The 15,294-nt window shown below is 40.9% G+C and overlaps 1 protein-coding gene across 20 annotated transcripts in view; it reads left to right on the top strand.

Moving 5' to 3' along the window:
* Positions 1-13,480, top strand: part of ABLIM1 (actin binding LIM protein 1) — a 189,811-nt gene extending 176,331 nt beyond the window's left edge. For 10 of the 20 annotated variants that reach the window (XM_068198147.1, XM_068198149.1, XM_068198143.1 and 7 more), the window contains 6 exons: positions 803-949; positions 2,522-2,613; positions 2,748-2,844; positions 4,150-4,211; positions 4,519-4,579; positions 5,285-6,116. In XM_068198147.1, coding sequence (XP_068054248.1) covers positions 803-949; positions 2,522-2,613; positions 2,748-2,844; positions 4,150-4,211; positions 4,519-4,579; positions 5,285-5,322 — 497 coding nt within the window. In that variant the 3' untranslated portion in view covers positions 5,323-6,116. Of the gene's footprint in view, positions 1-802; positions 950-2,521; positions 2,614-2,747; positions 2,845-4,149; positions 4,212-4,518; positions 4,580-5,284; positions 6,117-6,558; positions 6,634-9,355; positions 9,437-10,666 lie in introns of those variants that run through there. The other 10 variants (XM_068198150.1, XM_068198144.1, XM_068198148.1 and 7 more) reach the window with 4 other exon arrangements.
* Positions 13,481-15,294: the final 1,814 nt, after the last annotated feature.

Raw genomic sequence — 15,294 nt, 5'->3', positions numbered from 1 at the left:
AAGGTTGGGTTTAATGTACACTGAATCCTGTTAGATTCTTTTTTTTATTTTTTAATGTCAAGAAGAGAAAGCCATAATGCACATCCTCACATGCTTTTACAAGGCTTTGGCTTAAAATGGAATTTAAGTGGAAACCCCACTACCAAGCTGTTTTGTTGGTGAGGTTCATTGCTTTGCAAGTGCCTTGCCCTGCCAAGTTGATCTTAATGGAATTTAGTATTTATTAATAAGTTCAGATCTGCTTTTACTACTACTGCATGCTCTAAGCAAGGGCAAGCAGCACAAAAAAATCCCCTAGTTAAACATACTTGTTTCAGGTTTCTTTTCTTCTTTGTTTTGCAGCTTTTCACAGATGAAGTAATTAGCATCAGTAGTGTTAGGATTTGTACTGTTACTCTAATCTATTAGTTTGCTTCCTGTAGAGAGAAACTTATTCGTACATAAATCTGAGTTCATTCTCATAAATAATCAGCTGTCCTTGGGAGATATTGGCAAATACTGTTAGGCTGCATTTTCTCACTCTTGCATAATCATTCTTACACTGTGAAACCCAAGTAAAATCCAAAGCTGATTTGGGGTTATCTTTGGGGTGGGGATGCGGGAGGAGAGGAAGCTTTGATTCCAATCTGTTGGCAAGAAAAAGGCGTTGCTTTGCTTCAAGCTGCAGTTGGAAAAGCAAAATATGAAAATGTTTGCTTTTGAAAACTAACTTTCTTGTAAAGTCTAAAATATTGCCAAAATAAGGCTGACCTTTGTACTGCTCCAGATGATTACATAGCTAAGTTCCCTGATTGCCATCTAGATGCAGCTGCCTTGGCAGCACAGAGCAAGTCCTCCGAGGATATCATCAAGTCCTCCAAGTTCCCAGCAGCTCATGCACCAGCACCCAACGAGATACCAAAGATTGAGACTGACCACTGGCCAGGCCCTCCCTCCCTGGCTGCCATAGGTATGCAAACACAAACCATTCATCTCTGCGGCTCCAAAGGTACTGCTGAGCAGGGGACACGGACAGTGCAGCTGCAAAAACGTGTAGGAAAGGTGGTGTCCACTCCAGATGCTCACTACAAAGTGTAGTTCTCCTGGTGAGACTATGCAGTGTCGAAAACTGTGGAATTGCACTGAGTAGAAGAGGCTTTGCTAAAGGACTTTATCACACAGATATAGAGCAAATTTTTTGAACTCTAGTGCAGTAGCTTAAAAGGTGTGGTGTATCACACAATCCTGACTTCTTTCAGTTATGCTATTTAATCTTTTAGTCCAAAGCTAATAGCGAAAATTCCACAGAAAACATGATTGTTTCCAACCACATGACTAATTTCATGGCAAGAAGCAACAACTGAATTGGAACAATTAACAGACTAAATAATTCCTGATTTTCAGAGTTACTGTTTCTACAGACTTTGTTTTTTTTTTTTTTTTGTGTTGTAGCACTACATATATCTTACTTTCTCTTCTTTAATCCATATGCATCATCAATTTAATTTTTTCTTTGTATTTTTTCCCTCTGTTGTGTTTTTATTGACCCCTGTAGCATAAAATAAGCAATCTAGCCTGGTGGATTCCTGAAGTCATGTCTGAAGCACTGAGGTGTTGTTTGTTTCAGGTCTCTGTGAGGGAATGTATGGCTTTCGTAACAGGGGGATCTTCACAGAAGTTCTGGGAGAGTAGACACAGGGTGGGAGAGCTCAGAGACCACTTGAAGCTCTGTCATCTACATACTTGAAATGTCTACATACTTCAAACACTGAGTTTGTCAGCACAGGGTTGGTAAATAACTATATCAGATAAAGCCCTGTGCAGAAAAAAATAGAACTGCTGTCTAAATGCTTGCAGCAATAGCACATCCTGTGTATTCATGGAATTGCCCTGGCATCCATATCGGATTACTTCTTGAGAATATTCAAGAAAATAAAAATTATTCAATAAAAACTTAAGGAACTAAAATGTAGAACACCTGTGCCTTAATTTATTTTTAGCTTGATCCAATGGATCAAATTAGTTTACTTCATTTTAGACTAAAACCAATGCCTTGTTTATTTCAAATACGAGTGTTCATTTAGGAGACTAATGTAGTTTCATTATCCCTTTGAAATGTTAATTCAAATTTGCTTCTCTGAGTCTAGATAAAAGAGTAAATGTAAATCAGATTTTAGGTTTTCAGCTGTGATCCAGCTGCTGGTGTTATTAAACCCTACGTTTCCAGAACCAGCAATGTGAGCTCCTTTTTATACTGGGGTCAATCATGACTTTTGTATCCAGGACCATTGCTTGGTTTGGAACTTGTGTGTAGTTTAAGTTCTTGTTTAGTTTATAACAAGCCTGATATCTACAGGGCAGGCTACCCAAGTGAGTTTTATTAAGAAGGAATTTTGAAAAAGTCTTTTGACTTTGTGAGGAATACTGCTTTGTTTATTCAGCAAATCAAACTGACCAGTTTTTTGAACTAGCATTGAAATCTTCGAACTGCAGTTGAACCGATGCACAAAGCTCTCTCTGTGCTGTGGTTTTGTGGAAGCAGGAGCTGACATGAGACGCAGATCAAGTGGAAGGGAGGAAGATGATGAGGAGCTGCAGAGACGCCGGCAGTTGCAGGAGGAGCAGCTCATGAAGGTGGTTATAAGCTTGTCCTCATGCTGTTTCTGAGCACCATCCAAAAAGTGCCCCTTTGCTTTCTGTAAGCAATTCCTACCACTGTCTTGGTCGGCTTTATTTTATTGATGCTCTTTTTTAATTGCTATTTGTAGCTCAACTCTGGTCTGGGGCAGTTAATATTGAAGGAAGAGATGGAAAAGGAGAGTCGCGGTAGGTCAGCCCTTTCTGCCAGTCGTTACAATTCTCCAGGTAATTCATGGAGGCAATAAAGCTAATCATGAACAATGGGTAGTAAACACCACAGAATACACATATCAAGTAGAATACATGTATCAGGTAGTGTCCTGGAAGAGAGACATCTGGGAAAGCTGCTTGATAAGTGTTTATGTGGTGATCTGCCCTGAAAAATCTGCTTGATTCATCACCTGGTTTTGGTGAGGGGAGGAATGTCATAGTTTTTTTTAATTAGAAGAAATCTGAGGCTGAGGATCTTCAGGCAATTCTGAGGAGAGAGCTGCTTTAATATAGATGAGGAGTGGGGTGAAGTGTTCCGTGACTATGACATCACACACACAGTGTGGCTAGGTTATTGAATGTGTTGTTACAACAACACATTTTGCTTACACTGGTGGTTCCTATCCCTGCTTAGTCTCTTCTCCCAGGGAAGGCTATTCAGCATTATTGACCAGTGGGGCTGCATATTCTAAACATGGCCAGTGTTTTGACCTGGGCTGACATTTTCATTGGGTGTATTTTGTTCCAAAGCAAAAGCAGAAAAGCTAACTTAGATTAGTGACTTAGATTCTTTGCCTCATTGCACATTTTGATATATGGCTGTGGCCTTCTCACATCTCCAGAGAAGGGTTTGGGACTTTTATTTTACTCTCTTTATTCACCAGCCATTGTAACATGAAAGCTGTACTTTGAGCCAAGAAGAGACAAGATGAGTCTCTCTGGAGTCATCCACTGGAGCAGTTGCCAAGCAAACTAAGATTTCCTTGTGTTCCCTGTTTTATAAGTGTGTTGCCTTGATGGCCTTGGAGAGGATTCCTGTGGCTCTCACTCACTGTCTTTAATTTTTATGGAGCTAGAGTCTACCTGCTCAACTCAGAGCTTATGTTTTTTTTATTAACCTTAGCACAGGTTGAAGAACTCCTTTATTTGAGATGTGTCCATCCCTCTTTGCAGGAATAATCAGTGCCATCATCAATTCCCTTTTGGAATCGGGGGTGATGCCAAAGCAGATGCCATGGATTATCCATGAGCATTATTTTCAATCCAGGGGAGACCACCTTGATTTTGAACCTGGAAAAATCAGTGTCCCTTATTAATGGCCTGCCACCATGGCATGATAAAGCTGTTTGTAACTTAGAGAATGTGTGGAAGTTTGTGTTGAGTTTGGGACTGAGTTTCTTAAAGTCAGTGTGTCTCAGTTGTGTGTATGCTTTGCTCTTTTAACTGTGTATTTTGTACTAGGTGATTCCTCAAGTGCTGTAGTTTTCTAGTTTCCATGCGATTTTTCCAGTAAAATATTTTCCCTTCCTCATTCAACAGCACATGCTTCAGCCTCCAAAACCTCTTCTCTCCCTGGGTATGGAAAAAATGGACTTCACAGGGTAAGAAGATGGTGATTTTGATAAGTGAAAGGTGGCTTTAATTATCCATGATATTTATTTCCATATCAATTGTATTGGATTTTCAGTTTGATAAGTGTTTCTTATAAAACCACCTGAAGTCAGACCAATCCTATTTTCCCTTCCCACAAACTACTTTGTTAAAAAAGCAAGAAAGCAAAGGAAGAAATGTTGTAGAATTGAGGGAGAAATAAAAAAAATTAAAGCAATTTATTTCTCCCCATGTACCTACCTGCTTGTAAAGTCTTGAAGTGTGAATTTATGTTCTGTCCCTCTTTTCCTGTTACAGCCGGTCTCTACGGATTTTGGTCAGTACAACAGTTATGGGGACGTGAGTGGTGCTGTTAGAGGTAAGGATGAAGAGCCTTTTACAGTCTATTAGTAATAAATGTAAAAATGTTATGATGTTTGATCATTTCTGCTGTTTTATATTAAGGCTGTGGATGTGATTACTTTGTATTTGCTCAGTAATTTTTCATTTTCTTTGGCAAACTCAATTAACTCAAAGCACTTCAAATACCTGTTAAAAATGTTGGGTTTATTTTGCTAAATCTGTTATGTGGAACTGATCCTTGTCCATACTTTAGCATTGGGTCAAATGGAAAGCAAATAACGTGTGTGTTATCAGGAATATGAACTGAGTTCTGTGAGTTTTGTGTTTTCTTTCTCTGAAAATTACCATCCACTGTGCAGCCTGAAGCAATGTGCCACAGTGAAGAAAGGGAGATAATGCCCTCTAATCCCCATTGCTGCTCATGATCTTCATTATGACTTTGAGCTGGATGCGGTACCAGTTAGTGCCAAATAAAAATTGACAATATTATTTATGAAATTTACAAAACTTGGAGAGTTAATGAAAAGAACTGCAATACTTGGAGTGTTAGACTCTACAAACAAGGTCCAAAATTAGAAATGTTACTGGCTTTAGAGAATCAGATGGGATTTTGGAAAAAATCAGGTAGACCAGAAAACAGAGAAGGATTCTCTGGTAGATTGTGACTGATTCCTGTCCTTCCACACTCTAAAGCTGATGAGATTTCTCTTTTGCTTTTCAGATTTCCAGGTAGAGTACGGGTTTTCATCAATCAACTGACAGCAGAACCTAAAGCAGCTACTTGTTCAACTCTGAATTTTCTGCTACAGGGAAGGGTTTCTTAAGACAATAGCTTTGATTTTCCTGCATGTTTAAGCATAATCACCAATGTAGATCCTTATCAAAAAAAAAAAAAACAGGCACAGCCTCGGATTCCTCCTTGTTACCTCCCCAGAGCTGAGTTGAGACAGCTCACACCTGTTCTGTGACTTGCTCTGTAAAATCCACTGTCTGTTCCTGTATGAGTTACCTGTAATAGCCTTCTCTGGACACCTGAGGCTGGATTTATTTCCAGCCTCTCTAGTACTGACCCCAGAGACACATAGAAAATTTGCCGGAGGAAATTTTCTCTCATACCAGGAGCTTTGAACTCCTCAGTTTTACCCTGGAATTTGCTCTCCAGACAAGATGGCTGATCAGTAGTTTCCTACACTGCTGCCATCCCAGATGAGCCAGAAAGAAGTGTGCTTGCAAATAGAAACCTTTTTACTTCAATTACTGCCTGCAGGGGTTTTTTTCCGAATGGTTTGAGTCTGCCTGGCTCCTCAGCACAATCACAATGTGAAATGGCAATTTAAGAAATTGTTTATTACTTGGATAATTTTGTTAATGGTATATCAAAATCATGATGATTGGAAAGAGAATTAGATTATGGGAGGGGAGCAGAGCTGTCCATGTATTGTGCTCCAAATGTTATTTCCTTAGATGTAGTCCCTGTGTCAAAACAGCACATTTTACCCTATCCCTGTTTGTGTTCAAAGTAAAAATTACCCATTGTACAGACAAAAAAAAAATTCCTCAGCTGATACAGTAAATTACAAGAGGGAAAGCCCAGAGGGGTAAGAGTGCTTTCTGTGCTGTTGGGTGGGATCTGAATTAATGCTAGGGAAGAACTAGAGAAGAACTTCACCTTGTCACTGGGGTGGGAGAGGGGCCACCACTCTCTTGGGCTGCCCAGGTCCCCTGGAAAGTGGTGCTGGTCAGCTCAGGGAGGGGCTGTCACCAGCCTGAGCAGGGACAGGAGCTGTGGTGGCTGAGGGGACTGAAGGATCCCTCTGCCTGCCTCAGAGGAGTAGTGAACAGTAGCCCATGGCAATGATTGAAATAATAAGACCAAAAATTAAGACTTGAAGGAAGTCTCAGGGCAAGTTCACCTTTGTCTTCACCACTGCTTGAGTGCCTTTACCCTCTGTGTGTGTAACCTTTGTGTCTGATGTGTACCTGTATCCGATGCAGTCCCTCCCGGATGGTCATGTCCCTGGAATGAGAATGGACAGAGGAGTGTCTATGCCTAACATGTTGGAGCCAAAGGCAAGTGCAGATGTTATTCACTTTTCCTTCAAGACAGTGAAGATTTTACTGTGAAATGCAGAAAAAAAAAGGGAAATGTCTCGGTTCCCTTGTTTTCTTTTACCTCACCTCAGTCCCTGCTCCTTATGTGCCAAACCTCTCCCTTTGTTCTGGACTGTGTTCTGCAGGTGTTAGTGCTCAGGAAGGCTGAGGGCAGCCCAGGTGTGATCCCTGGGTTAAGGACGCTTTTCTAGGGACAAAGTGACAGATGTGGAAGGTGCTCCGTAGCTGGTTCTCTGCCAGGCTTTCACCAGCCAAAGCACCAGGCCAAACTCACTGGGAAGGTCTCAGATCTGTCCAGTTTGAAAAGTGCTACAGAATACCGTGGCTCACAACACACTGTTGAGGCTGTCTTAATTCCAAAGATTATGGGAAATCTTTGACTGGAAGTAATGTGTCTGTCTGGATCTGTTCCTCAGCTCTCAGCACTGTTGACCTGAGACCTGTCCATAGTGTTGAATTCCCTATATGAGAAACTCTTCAGGAGATTTATTGGAAAAAGAGACAAAGTCTGCTAATTATAATTTAAGATACAAATTGAAATGCTTTTACAGCCATGTCTAGAGATGCCTGACTCAAAAATGAATATGGCATATAGAGGGAATTCAACCAGGGTGTGTTTTAAATCTTACAACTTTATTGCTGGTGAACCTTCCATGAAATCATGATTTTGACAAAGTTACAAGGATCAGAATCTCTGCAGTTAAGTGAGGAGCTCACTTTGCAAACCAGATTACTTCTTGTGCTTCCGAGACACCTCCAGGCAAACTGTACAAGGCAATAACCCTGGCTTTATAAGCTGAGACCCCAGTGCACTGTGCAGTTACAAGTGGTTTTATATATTATATAAATAAGACTATGGGGACTCCTAGGATGCTACTTTTTATTCCAAATAATTTCTTTTTCAGTGCAATAGAAATTCTGACAGTCACCACTGCTGTTGATGTACCCAGTGATTTGGGATGCTGTTTTGGGTGACAAATTCTGTCAGTATTATTAATGACAAAATTTAATGATTATTTATTAATGGTTATTTTAATGATAAAATTCATGGGAAATTTCCTGAGATCACTTTCTGTTGCTATTTATAAAGGTGATGCTGGACCCTCAGGTTGTGTGAATTGGCACTGCTTTTATTCATGTCAATTGTCCAACACTAACCTACACCTGCTAAAATAAAATAAGCCAGTTCAGAGTCAGCATGAAACATATGAAAAGTAAAGATTAAAATCCTAATAATGACCAGATATTACCAAATGGTTCTCCAGAAAGGACAGAATTTGTGCATCTTGCTAGCCCAGATTGAGACATGCCTTTTTGTGAATATTTAAATATAAAATGTACTTACAACCATAAATCTTGACTTAAACTCTACCTGTTTAAATATGAAAAGTTACATTTTAGTTTCCTATAATGCTGTTGATAGTAGCCATTTCCAGTACCAAACATAAAAAAATGTAATTCCAAGTATAGACTTAATTGTACAATTGTGACAATGTCAGAATCTCCTAAGAATCATATCTCACAATTGGTATGTAAGCACACGTTATTTAAATAATTATTACTTACAATAAAATCAGTGGTGTGTTCATTGATGCCTGAATGTTATTTATTATGTTTTTGAGAAGTTCATTGGGATAATTGGTAACAATTGAATGAACTTAATTGCTGAGTACTGCTCAAAAGTTGATTAAGTCAAACTTCTTCAGATGTTGAAATAATGTAATTAATAGCATTTAATAATAGCTCAGCTCTCTCCAGGATAATTTTGGTGGTCTCACTCGTGTTCCCAGTGGGCGACTTAGACAAGACCCATAAATGACAGTTAAGACTGAGCCAGTTGCCACTGAAGTTTCCAGAAAAACTTCATTGGTTTGAGTAGGGGTTGGATGAGGGGTCTGGGAATGCTGCTTTCCTACAGAGACAGGCAGTGGGAAGGGCTCTAGAGATGCTCTGGCAGACAGAACATGAGCTCTCCTAAGTCATTCCAGGCATGGAAGTGTCTATCCAAGGGAAAAAAAGAAAAAAATTAGAACACAGTTTTATTTGCCAGGGATGATTCCAGAAACTGATTCTAATATTTTCTGAAATCCTTTCCTAGCAGCACTGTTTCTGTTAGTTGTTTGAATTCTTTAACTATCCAAAAAGGCAAGGAAAACCATGCGATAAATTCTACTGAATGCAGTGGCCTCCACTAATTAATATTTTGCTTATTCAGAGATGCTGCTGGTTTGATGTAATTCCATTATTTTAAAGCCCACTCACTGTCAGTCTTTAGGGCTGTCCACACTCTGGCAACCATTAGTTAGACCAATGAAAGACAAATGCAATTACTTCAATAAATTTATACATTGATGGATGAGGAAATACATTGTCTAGAAAGGACTCTGCCTGACCAAAGCCAGCTGATGTGTTATATACAGCATAAAAATTGTGGCTTTACAGTGTGAGGTAGCTCAATGCTAAACAAGTTCTGGATCTGTTCAGGTCAGCTTGTTTTCCATACAACTTTAGGAAAAAAAAGGAAAAGAAAAGAAATTAAAAAACACCAAATTGATATTTGCTTTGAAAAAAAACCCACAAATATTTGTGTGTTTATGAAAATAACACACATTTTGTTCTGTCTGCTTTAGACTATAAATATAAATATCTCTTTTTCCCCCTTTTTATACGTTGTTAACAGATTTTTCCATATGAAATACTCATGGTGACCAACAGAGGGCGAAATAAAATACTAAAAGATGTAGACAGAACCAGGCTGGAGGTAAGAGAAGCAAGTTCCTAAATGCTCTTTCCTGCTAAAGTTGTTTGTTGTTTGTGAAAGCTGAAACACTGAAATGTGAGTCCTGAGAAATGTGGGAAGATTCTCAGCGCTAATCAGGGAAAGAGGAATCAGACATTGGGAGGAAGCAGCTGCATCTCCTCAAACAATCTCCCACATCTTTGTCTCCCTGCTCATAGACTGAGCTTCTCACAATCCCCTTCTGTTTTCAGGCCTTTCATTATATACTTGTGGATTTGCTAAAAACCCAAAATTGCACAAGTTTCATAAGATCCAGAATGGAATGGAGCAATACTTTGTTCTGGGACCATCTCTTAGCTAAGAGTCAGTGTCAGCCATCCTTGAGGACCAAAAGTCTAACTTTCTTTAACTCATCATGAGTCCTGTGACTTAGTTAGAAGACTGGCTGATATGCAAAAATACGAGGATCTAAATCTCTGCCAACAAACAAATATAGTTTACAGCTTTGTGGATTAGGAAGACTTAAACAGCCCTGTGAAACGCTGGGGATGCTTAAGTCAGTTAATCTTCTGTGGAGATGAATGGAAGGAGCCACAAAAATGTGGTTAGTTTGGGTAACAATTTGGGTTTATGCCCATTTTTATTACTAGATATGTGGTCACTAATCAGAATTCAGTGCTGTGCTAACATTAGTGCCATGGGGAGACACTTTCCCCATCCAGTGCACTGTAAAGTGGCTGAACAAGAAGTAACTTGTGCACAGGACAGCACCAAAAAGTGTTTCATTGGCAGCAGAGAAGTGTGCTGAACAGTTAGCCTGGCCAGACATCTTCCTTCTCAGAACTTGGAGCACGTCATGCTGCAGCCCTTCTGCAGAGCACTCCTAAAATCCCAGTGGCTGTTTGGATTTCCAAAAGCAGAGGTGACTTGCCAAAGCCTGGGACAGGGGCGTGCAGGAGCTGGTCCTGTTCTCTGGTCTGTCACTGCTTGTTGGATGGCTTCAGACCAATCATTTCTCTGTCTCTTGCTTATTCAGCAAGTGAAATATTCCCTGAGTGGTTCCTTGGGCACACAAGGCCATGAGGATTTGGATATGTGTATTGCCAAAGCATTATTTTTTCTAGCAATGGCTCTTACACAGTGACATAAAATCCCTAAGGCACTCCAACCTCCTGTTGTGTCTCTTTGGTTTTGACTGACCATTGCCTTTTCTCCTTTTTTTTTTCCTTCTTGTTTTTTATTGTTTTAAAGCGTCACTTAGCACCTGAAGTTTTTCAAGAAATATTTGGCATGACGATACAGGAGTTTGACAAGTTACCTCTCTGGAGACGCAACGACATGAAGAAAAAAGCAAAACTCTTTTAATCTCCCTTTAAACAAACCAACCACAAATGATGCATAGAATATTGTATGACACAGTCCAAACTGTTTGGAAGCAACTACTTATCCACCAAAAAGGGAAAATCAACATAGTGGCACCTCTGCAGTTGAACAAGATCAACAATTGCCCTCCTGGAATGCAGGGAGAAAATATCTGGGCTCAGAAACAGCAATGATAGTTTTCAGAGGTGTCAATCTGTTACCTGATGCTGTACAAGATAGAAAACTGTTCTGTTCTTCTCCCTCAATGATATTCCCTTTACTTCTCTCCACAATACGATGGACTTTATTGCTAGAGCCAGGAAGTGCCCTTAGGATGCCTTGTAGACTAAAGTAGTTGTAACCACTCCAAGAACTGGAAGAGAATATATACATATATAAATATATATATATATATATGTATGAGTGTTTGCCTGTGTGCACACATGTATTTATATCTCTCCATCTATCTCTGTGTGTGTGTATGTGTGTATATATGGGTGTATATATGCAGAGGGACATAGGTAGGTCTGTAGTGAAGGAGAAGCCCCTTGTAACTTATCCACATGGTCACAGCAAGTCTTTCACCCAACAGTTTCTCACTTGGCACTCTTTTGACACGGTGTCTTCTTCATGTAACACAGCCTGTGGTGGTGGGCACTCTGCTCACCTGCAGGACACACCACTTGGATTTCTGGAAAATGGACTCCTTGTAAATATTTGCTAGGCTATAAGAAGTGAATTGCTGTCTGTGTGTGTTGTCAGTCTTCCCTCTTCCACACTTTCTGCTTGAATTAATAAGGCTGGAGCTTAACCAGTCCTTGGAATAATTTAAGATCACTTAAGTAATGGGAATGATGGAGAAGAGTCAGTTTTCTTGTAATGTACTCCAGGAGGTGGGTGCATGGGGTGGGAGTGGCAGAGTGAAAAAATGCTATTTTAAGTGTGCCCTGGTTTGCACCCAGAGATTTCAGGACGAACTCCCTGCTAGTAAATACTAGTACAGCTGATCAGGCTGCAGTGGAGTTGTAGGATTTTACAACGGCAGGGAGAATGGTTCTCTGCAAGCTAACATGCAAATTCATCCCTCTTAGGGAGGAATTAAACCCTCTTAGGTTTATGAATTTAAAGGTACCATAAAGGTGCCAAGCTCTGCCAATAGAGGCTTTTTGATTAAACTGCAGTAGCTGTTGTCAGTATGGCACAGTGCATGGGGCCAAGCACTCATTTTGGTTAATGTAGTTTTTCACTTGTGCTTGGAAAAGAGGGCACAGTTTTTTGGTGTTTTTTTTTTTTTCCTCTCTTGAAGCATCAAAGCTCCAGCCTTGGTTATTTGTATTTCCCTTTGTGCCTGACTTGGTTTTTGAAGACAGAGTAATCATGCAAGACAGTTTCTGAGCTGCATTGAACTTATTGCTTTCAGTCTTCTTCCAATATGCTGCAGCTTGAAAAACTGCCTGTATATACCTTAACTGCTTCTGGGCAAGTCCTTTGCAGAGGAGGACATGAGCACCAAAGTAATGGAATGGATGCAGTGTGGCTGCTCTTTCTCTTCCTTGGTGCTTAACTGCCAATGCATAACTGCACTAATGAGCCTGTCTCCTGATAGGAGAGGGTCATTTAGGTTCTGTGTCTGTCAAAGAATATCAAGGTTTCCTTTTTAATGCAAAAACTTCAGGCACTGGAGACATCAGAACCTTTCTATTTTCTGTTCTATGAGACATTGGTGTTAAAATCTGGAAGTCAGGAAGAGGAAACAGTCCCATGTAGTTCTGAGATTCAGTATCACTGTGTTGAGTTCTCTGTATCACCAAATGACATTTCACCATGAACTGTGCAGGACAGCCCAAACCCTGCCTCTTCTTTGCTGGTTTAGGAAGTCCTGTTGTGAGAGATGACTGTGGTTCCTTTGATAAAATCTGAGATGAAGATTCAGTAGGGGAGAGACAGAGACCAGGGCTCAGCACCTGCTCCATGTCCCGGAGGGAATGTGGGTCTGTGGGACAGGCTGGAGAACGTGCCACCAAGGGTCTAGCACCATCCCCACTGAACAGAAGTCCCTGGGGACACTGTGACACGCACACTTGTGAGTGAGCTCTCTGGGTGGCACTGAGGTTGCAGCGGGGATCAGGGTGACATATTTCACCTCATTTTTCAGAACATGGATCTGAAAGGTTTTTAGAGGAGCTCTGAGAAGTAAATGGGAGTGTCAGGGACTCAAAATGCATTTTTGAGTGACTGCTGAAAGCAAATCCATACAGTGAAAGAGCAGCAGTGTTTTACTCTCACAGACATTGTGAATGCTGGGGTCTCAAAAATTCAGTGTTTGGTCACCTGCAAAGTGTGGCTTAACTTTGAGACAAACATTTGAGTTTTAATGCATTTAAATTATTAAAATTCTCCACATTTTGTCATCCCACACCCTACAGACACTCAAACTATTAGGCATTACAGGTCTGTTAGTTCAAGTCACCTTGACCATACCCCTTTTAGACCTGAGGAGTTGCTCTCTCAAGGATGTGAGCTGCCAGTCTGCATTTTTCTGTCTCCATCTCTAGGTTACTACTGAACTTCTCACAGCATATAAACACACTACCCAGTCATTTCAGAAATGACTAAGCCAGGTTGTTTTCTTACCTCTCCCTCCTATGCAAAAAAAAAAAAAGAAAAAAGAAAAAAAAAATCAAAAATCAAAAAAAAAAAGAACTTAGCCTCTTAGCCTGTGAAGAATGGCATGGTAATTTGGATCTGCCTCATCAACTGAGAATTTAAAACTGCAGCTAAAGCTTGGGGAGGAATGAAGAGAAGCCAGCTTAGATGTTGCAGAAACAACTCATCTCTGACTGGATTTTTGGGCCACTGCTGGCTCCCATCTCACTGGTGTGGAGCTGTCAGTCAATTCACGGCCCTCTGCACTAGCCTTACTACTGCTTTATTCCTGACTGAGAACACGAAGGGTTTTCTGAGCTTCAGTTTCATGCCTGCAGTTAATTCTCAACCACCTACATGTAGACACACCCAAGAGATCATCTGTCCACAAAACCCACGCTGCAGCCAGCCGTGGGGGAGGGAGGATTTCTGCAGTGGGCTCTTAGTGATTGTCACTGCAATATTTTCTGTTCTTTCATCTGGTCTTCCCACCTAATAAAAACAAAATGTAGCCCCAGGGAGAATTTTCTTTGTAAGCAATTAATCATTCTCCGGTATTGGAGATACCGGAGATGGATACTCTGGTATCCATCAGAGTATCAATGGATACTCTGGTATCCATTGAGTAGCAGTTCTTAGTAATTCCCCTCTTTGATATTCCCTTGGGACATGTCAGGAGTTGGACTAGATGATTTTTAAAGGTCCCTTCCAACCCAAATCATTCTTTGATTCTATGAATATGCCTTAAGTACATGCTTGTGTTCTTCTATCTCCTGCAAAGCATTTGAGCTTCTGATAAAGTCCCATCCCATCAATGCTGTCAACACAATGTCATTACCAAGGGGACTAAAAATTGCTTTGTCTTCTTTTATCTCCTTTTCTGCTTTAGGAGTGATGTAAGAGCAAGGCCCAGTCAAAGCATTGCAGAATGACCCCATGTGTACACGCGGGGTTAAGTACACATGGGATTATGTACAGATGCAGATCCTTGAGCACAGGTGCACGTGTGGCACACACCCTCCCCATCTGGAGCTCATTAAATGTGGATTGTGGTGTGCTGTGGATGTACTGCAGTGTGCTGTGAAAGGTTAGGCTGGGAGAACTCAATAGCTTTATGTGGGATGAGACATCTCTGTGGCTCCAGTAGTGCTTTTACTCCTGTCAGGACAGGTGTCATCTCTCCTTACAAAGTCCTATAGTCCTAAGTCTGTGGGCCAGGCACTGAAGTGCTTGCTGCCCTTTTCCTGTTGCAGCTGGGAAGTCCTTTCTCAGCCATGTGGTTCAGATGTCCTGCTGTTCAAGAGAGTTCAGCAGCAACCTCTTTTGTAAAAGTTAGCTACACTGAAGTTAGGCACGTTTTGAAGTGAATAGCTTTCCACAGTCCCTGTGTCTCCTGGCAGGGTAATATCAATGGACAGAGAAGGGTTAAGGTCTGGGAAGGAGAAGGGTTGGCATAAGCTTGATTTCCCCAGGGCTTGCCAGGGTGATGCTTGGCAGGATTAGAGGAAAACACTGGCGTGAGCCTGTAGTACCTGTTTCAAACTGTGGGGAAGTGAAGTTTGGAGTTCATAGCATGTGAGCACCCACACTGAAATTACTGGTATGAAGCTGTTAGAACAAGCAACAGGAAAAATAGGTCTCAGAATGGTAAAAATATGAATATCCTCTAAACTCTTCGGGGAAGATTTATCTTGGCTCCTCCTGACTTAGGAGGAGAGGATGGCATATTTGGACCACAGGCTTGTAGGGCAGACAAATGAAAACCACCCTTTCCCTCACTCCATGATTCATTGCTTTCCTCTGGAATGTGTTTGTGAAGGAGGATGTCCACATCCTGAATGTTACCTACAGCAGTGAGGAACACCAGTCAG

The sequence above is a fragment of the Anomalospiza imberbis genome, chromosome 8, assembly GCF_031753505.1.
Source record: "Anomalospiza imberbis isolate Cuckoo-Finch-1a 21T00152 chromosome 8, ASM3175350v1, whole genome shotgun sequence".
In the NCBI taxonomy this organism is placed as follows: Eukaryota; Metazoa; Chordata; class Aves; order Passeriformes; family Viduidae; genus Anomalospiza; species Anomalospiza imberbis.
Note: the sequence above shows the minus strand (reverse complement) of the source record. Positions and strands in the feature narration are given on the sequence as shown.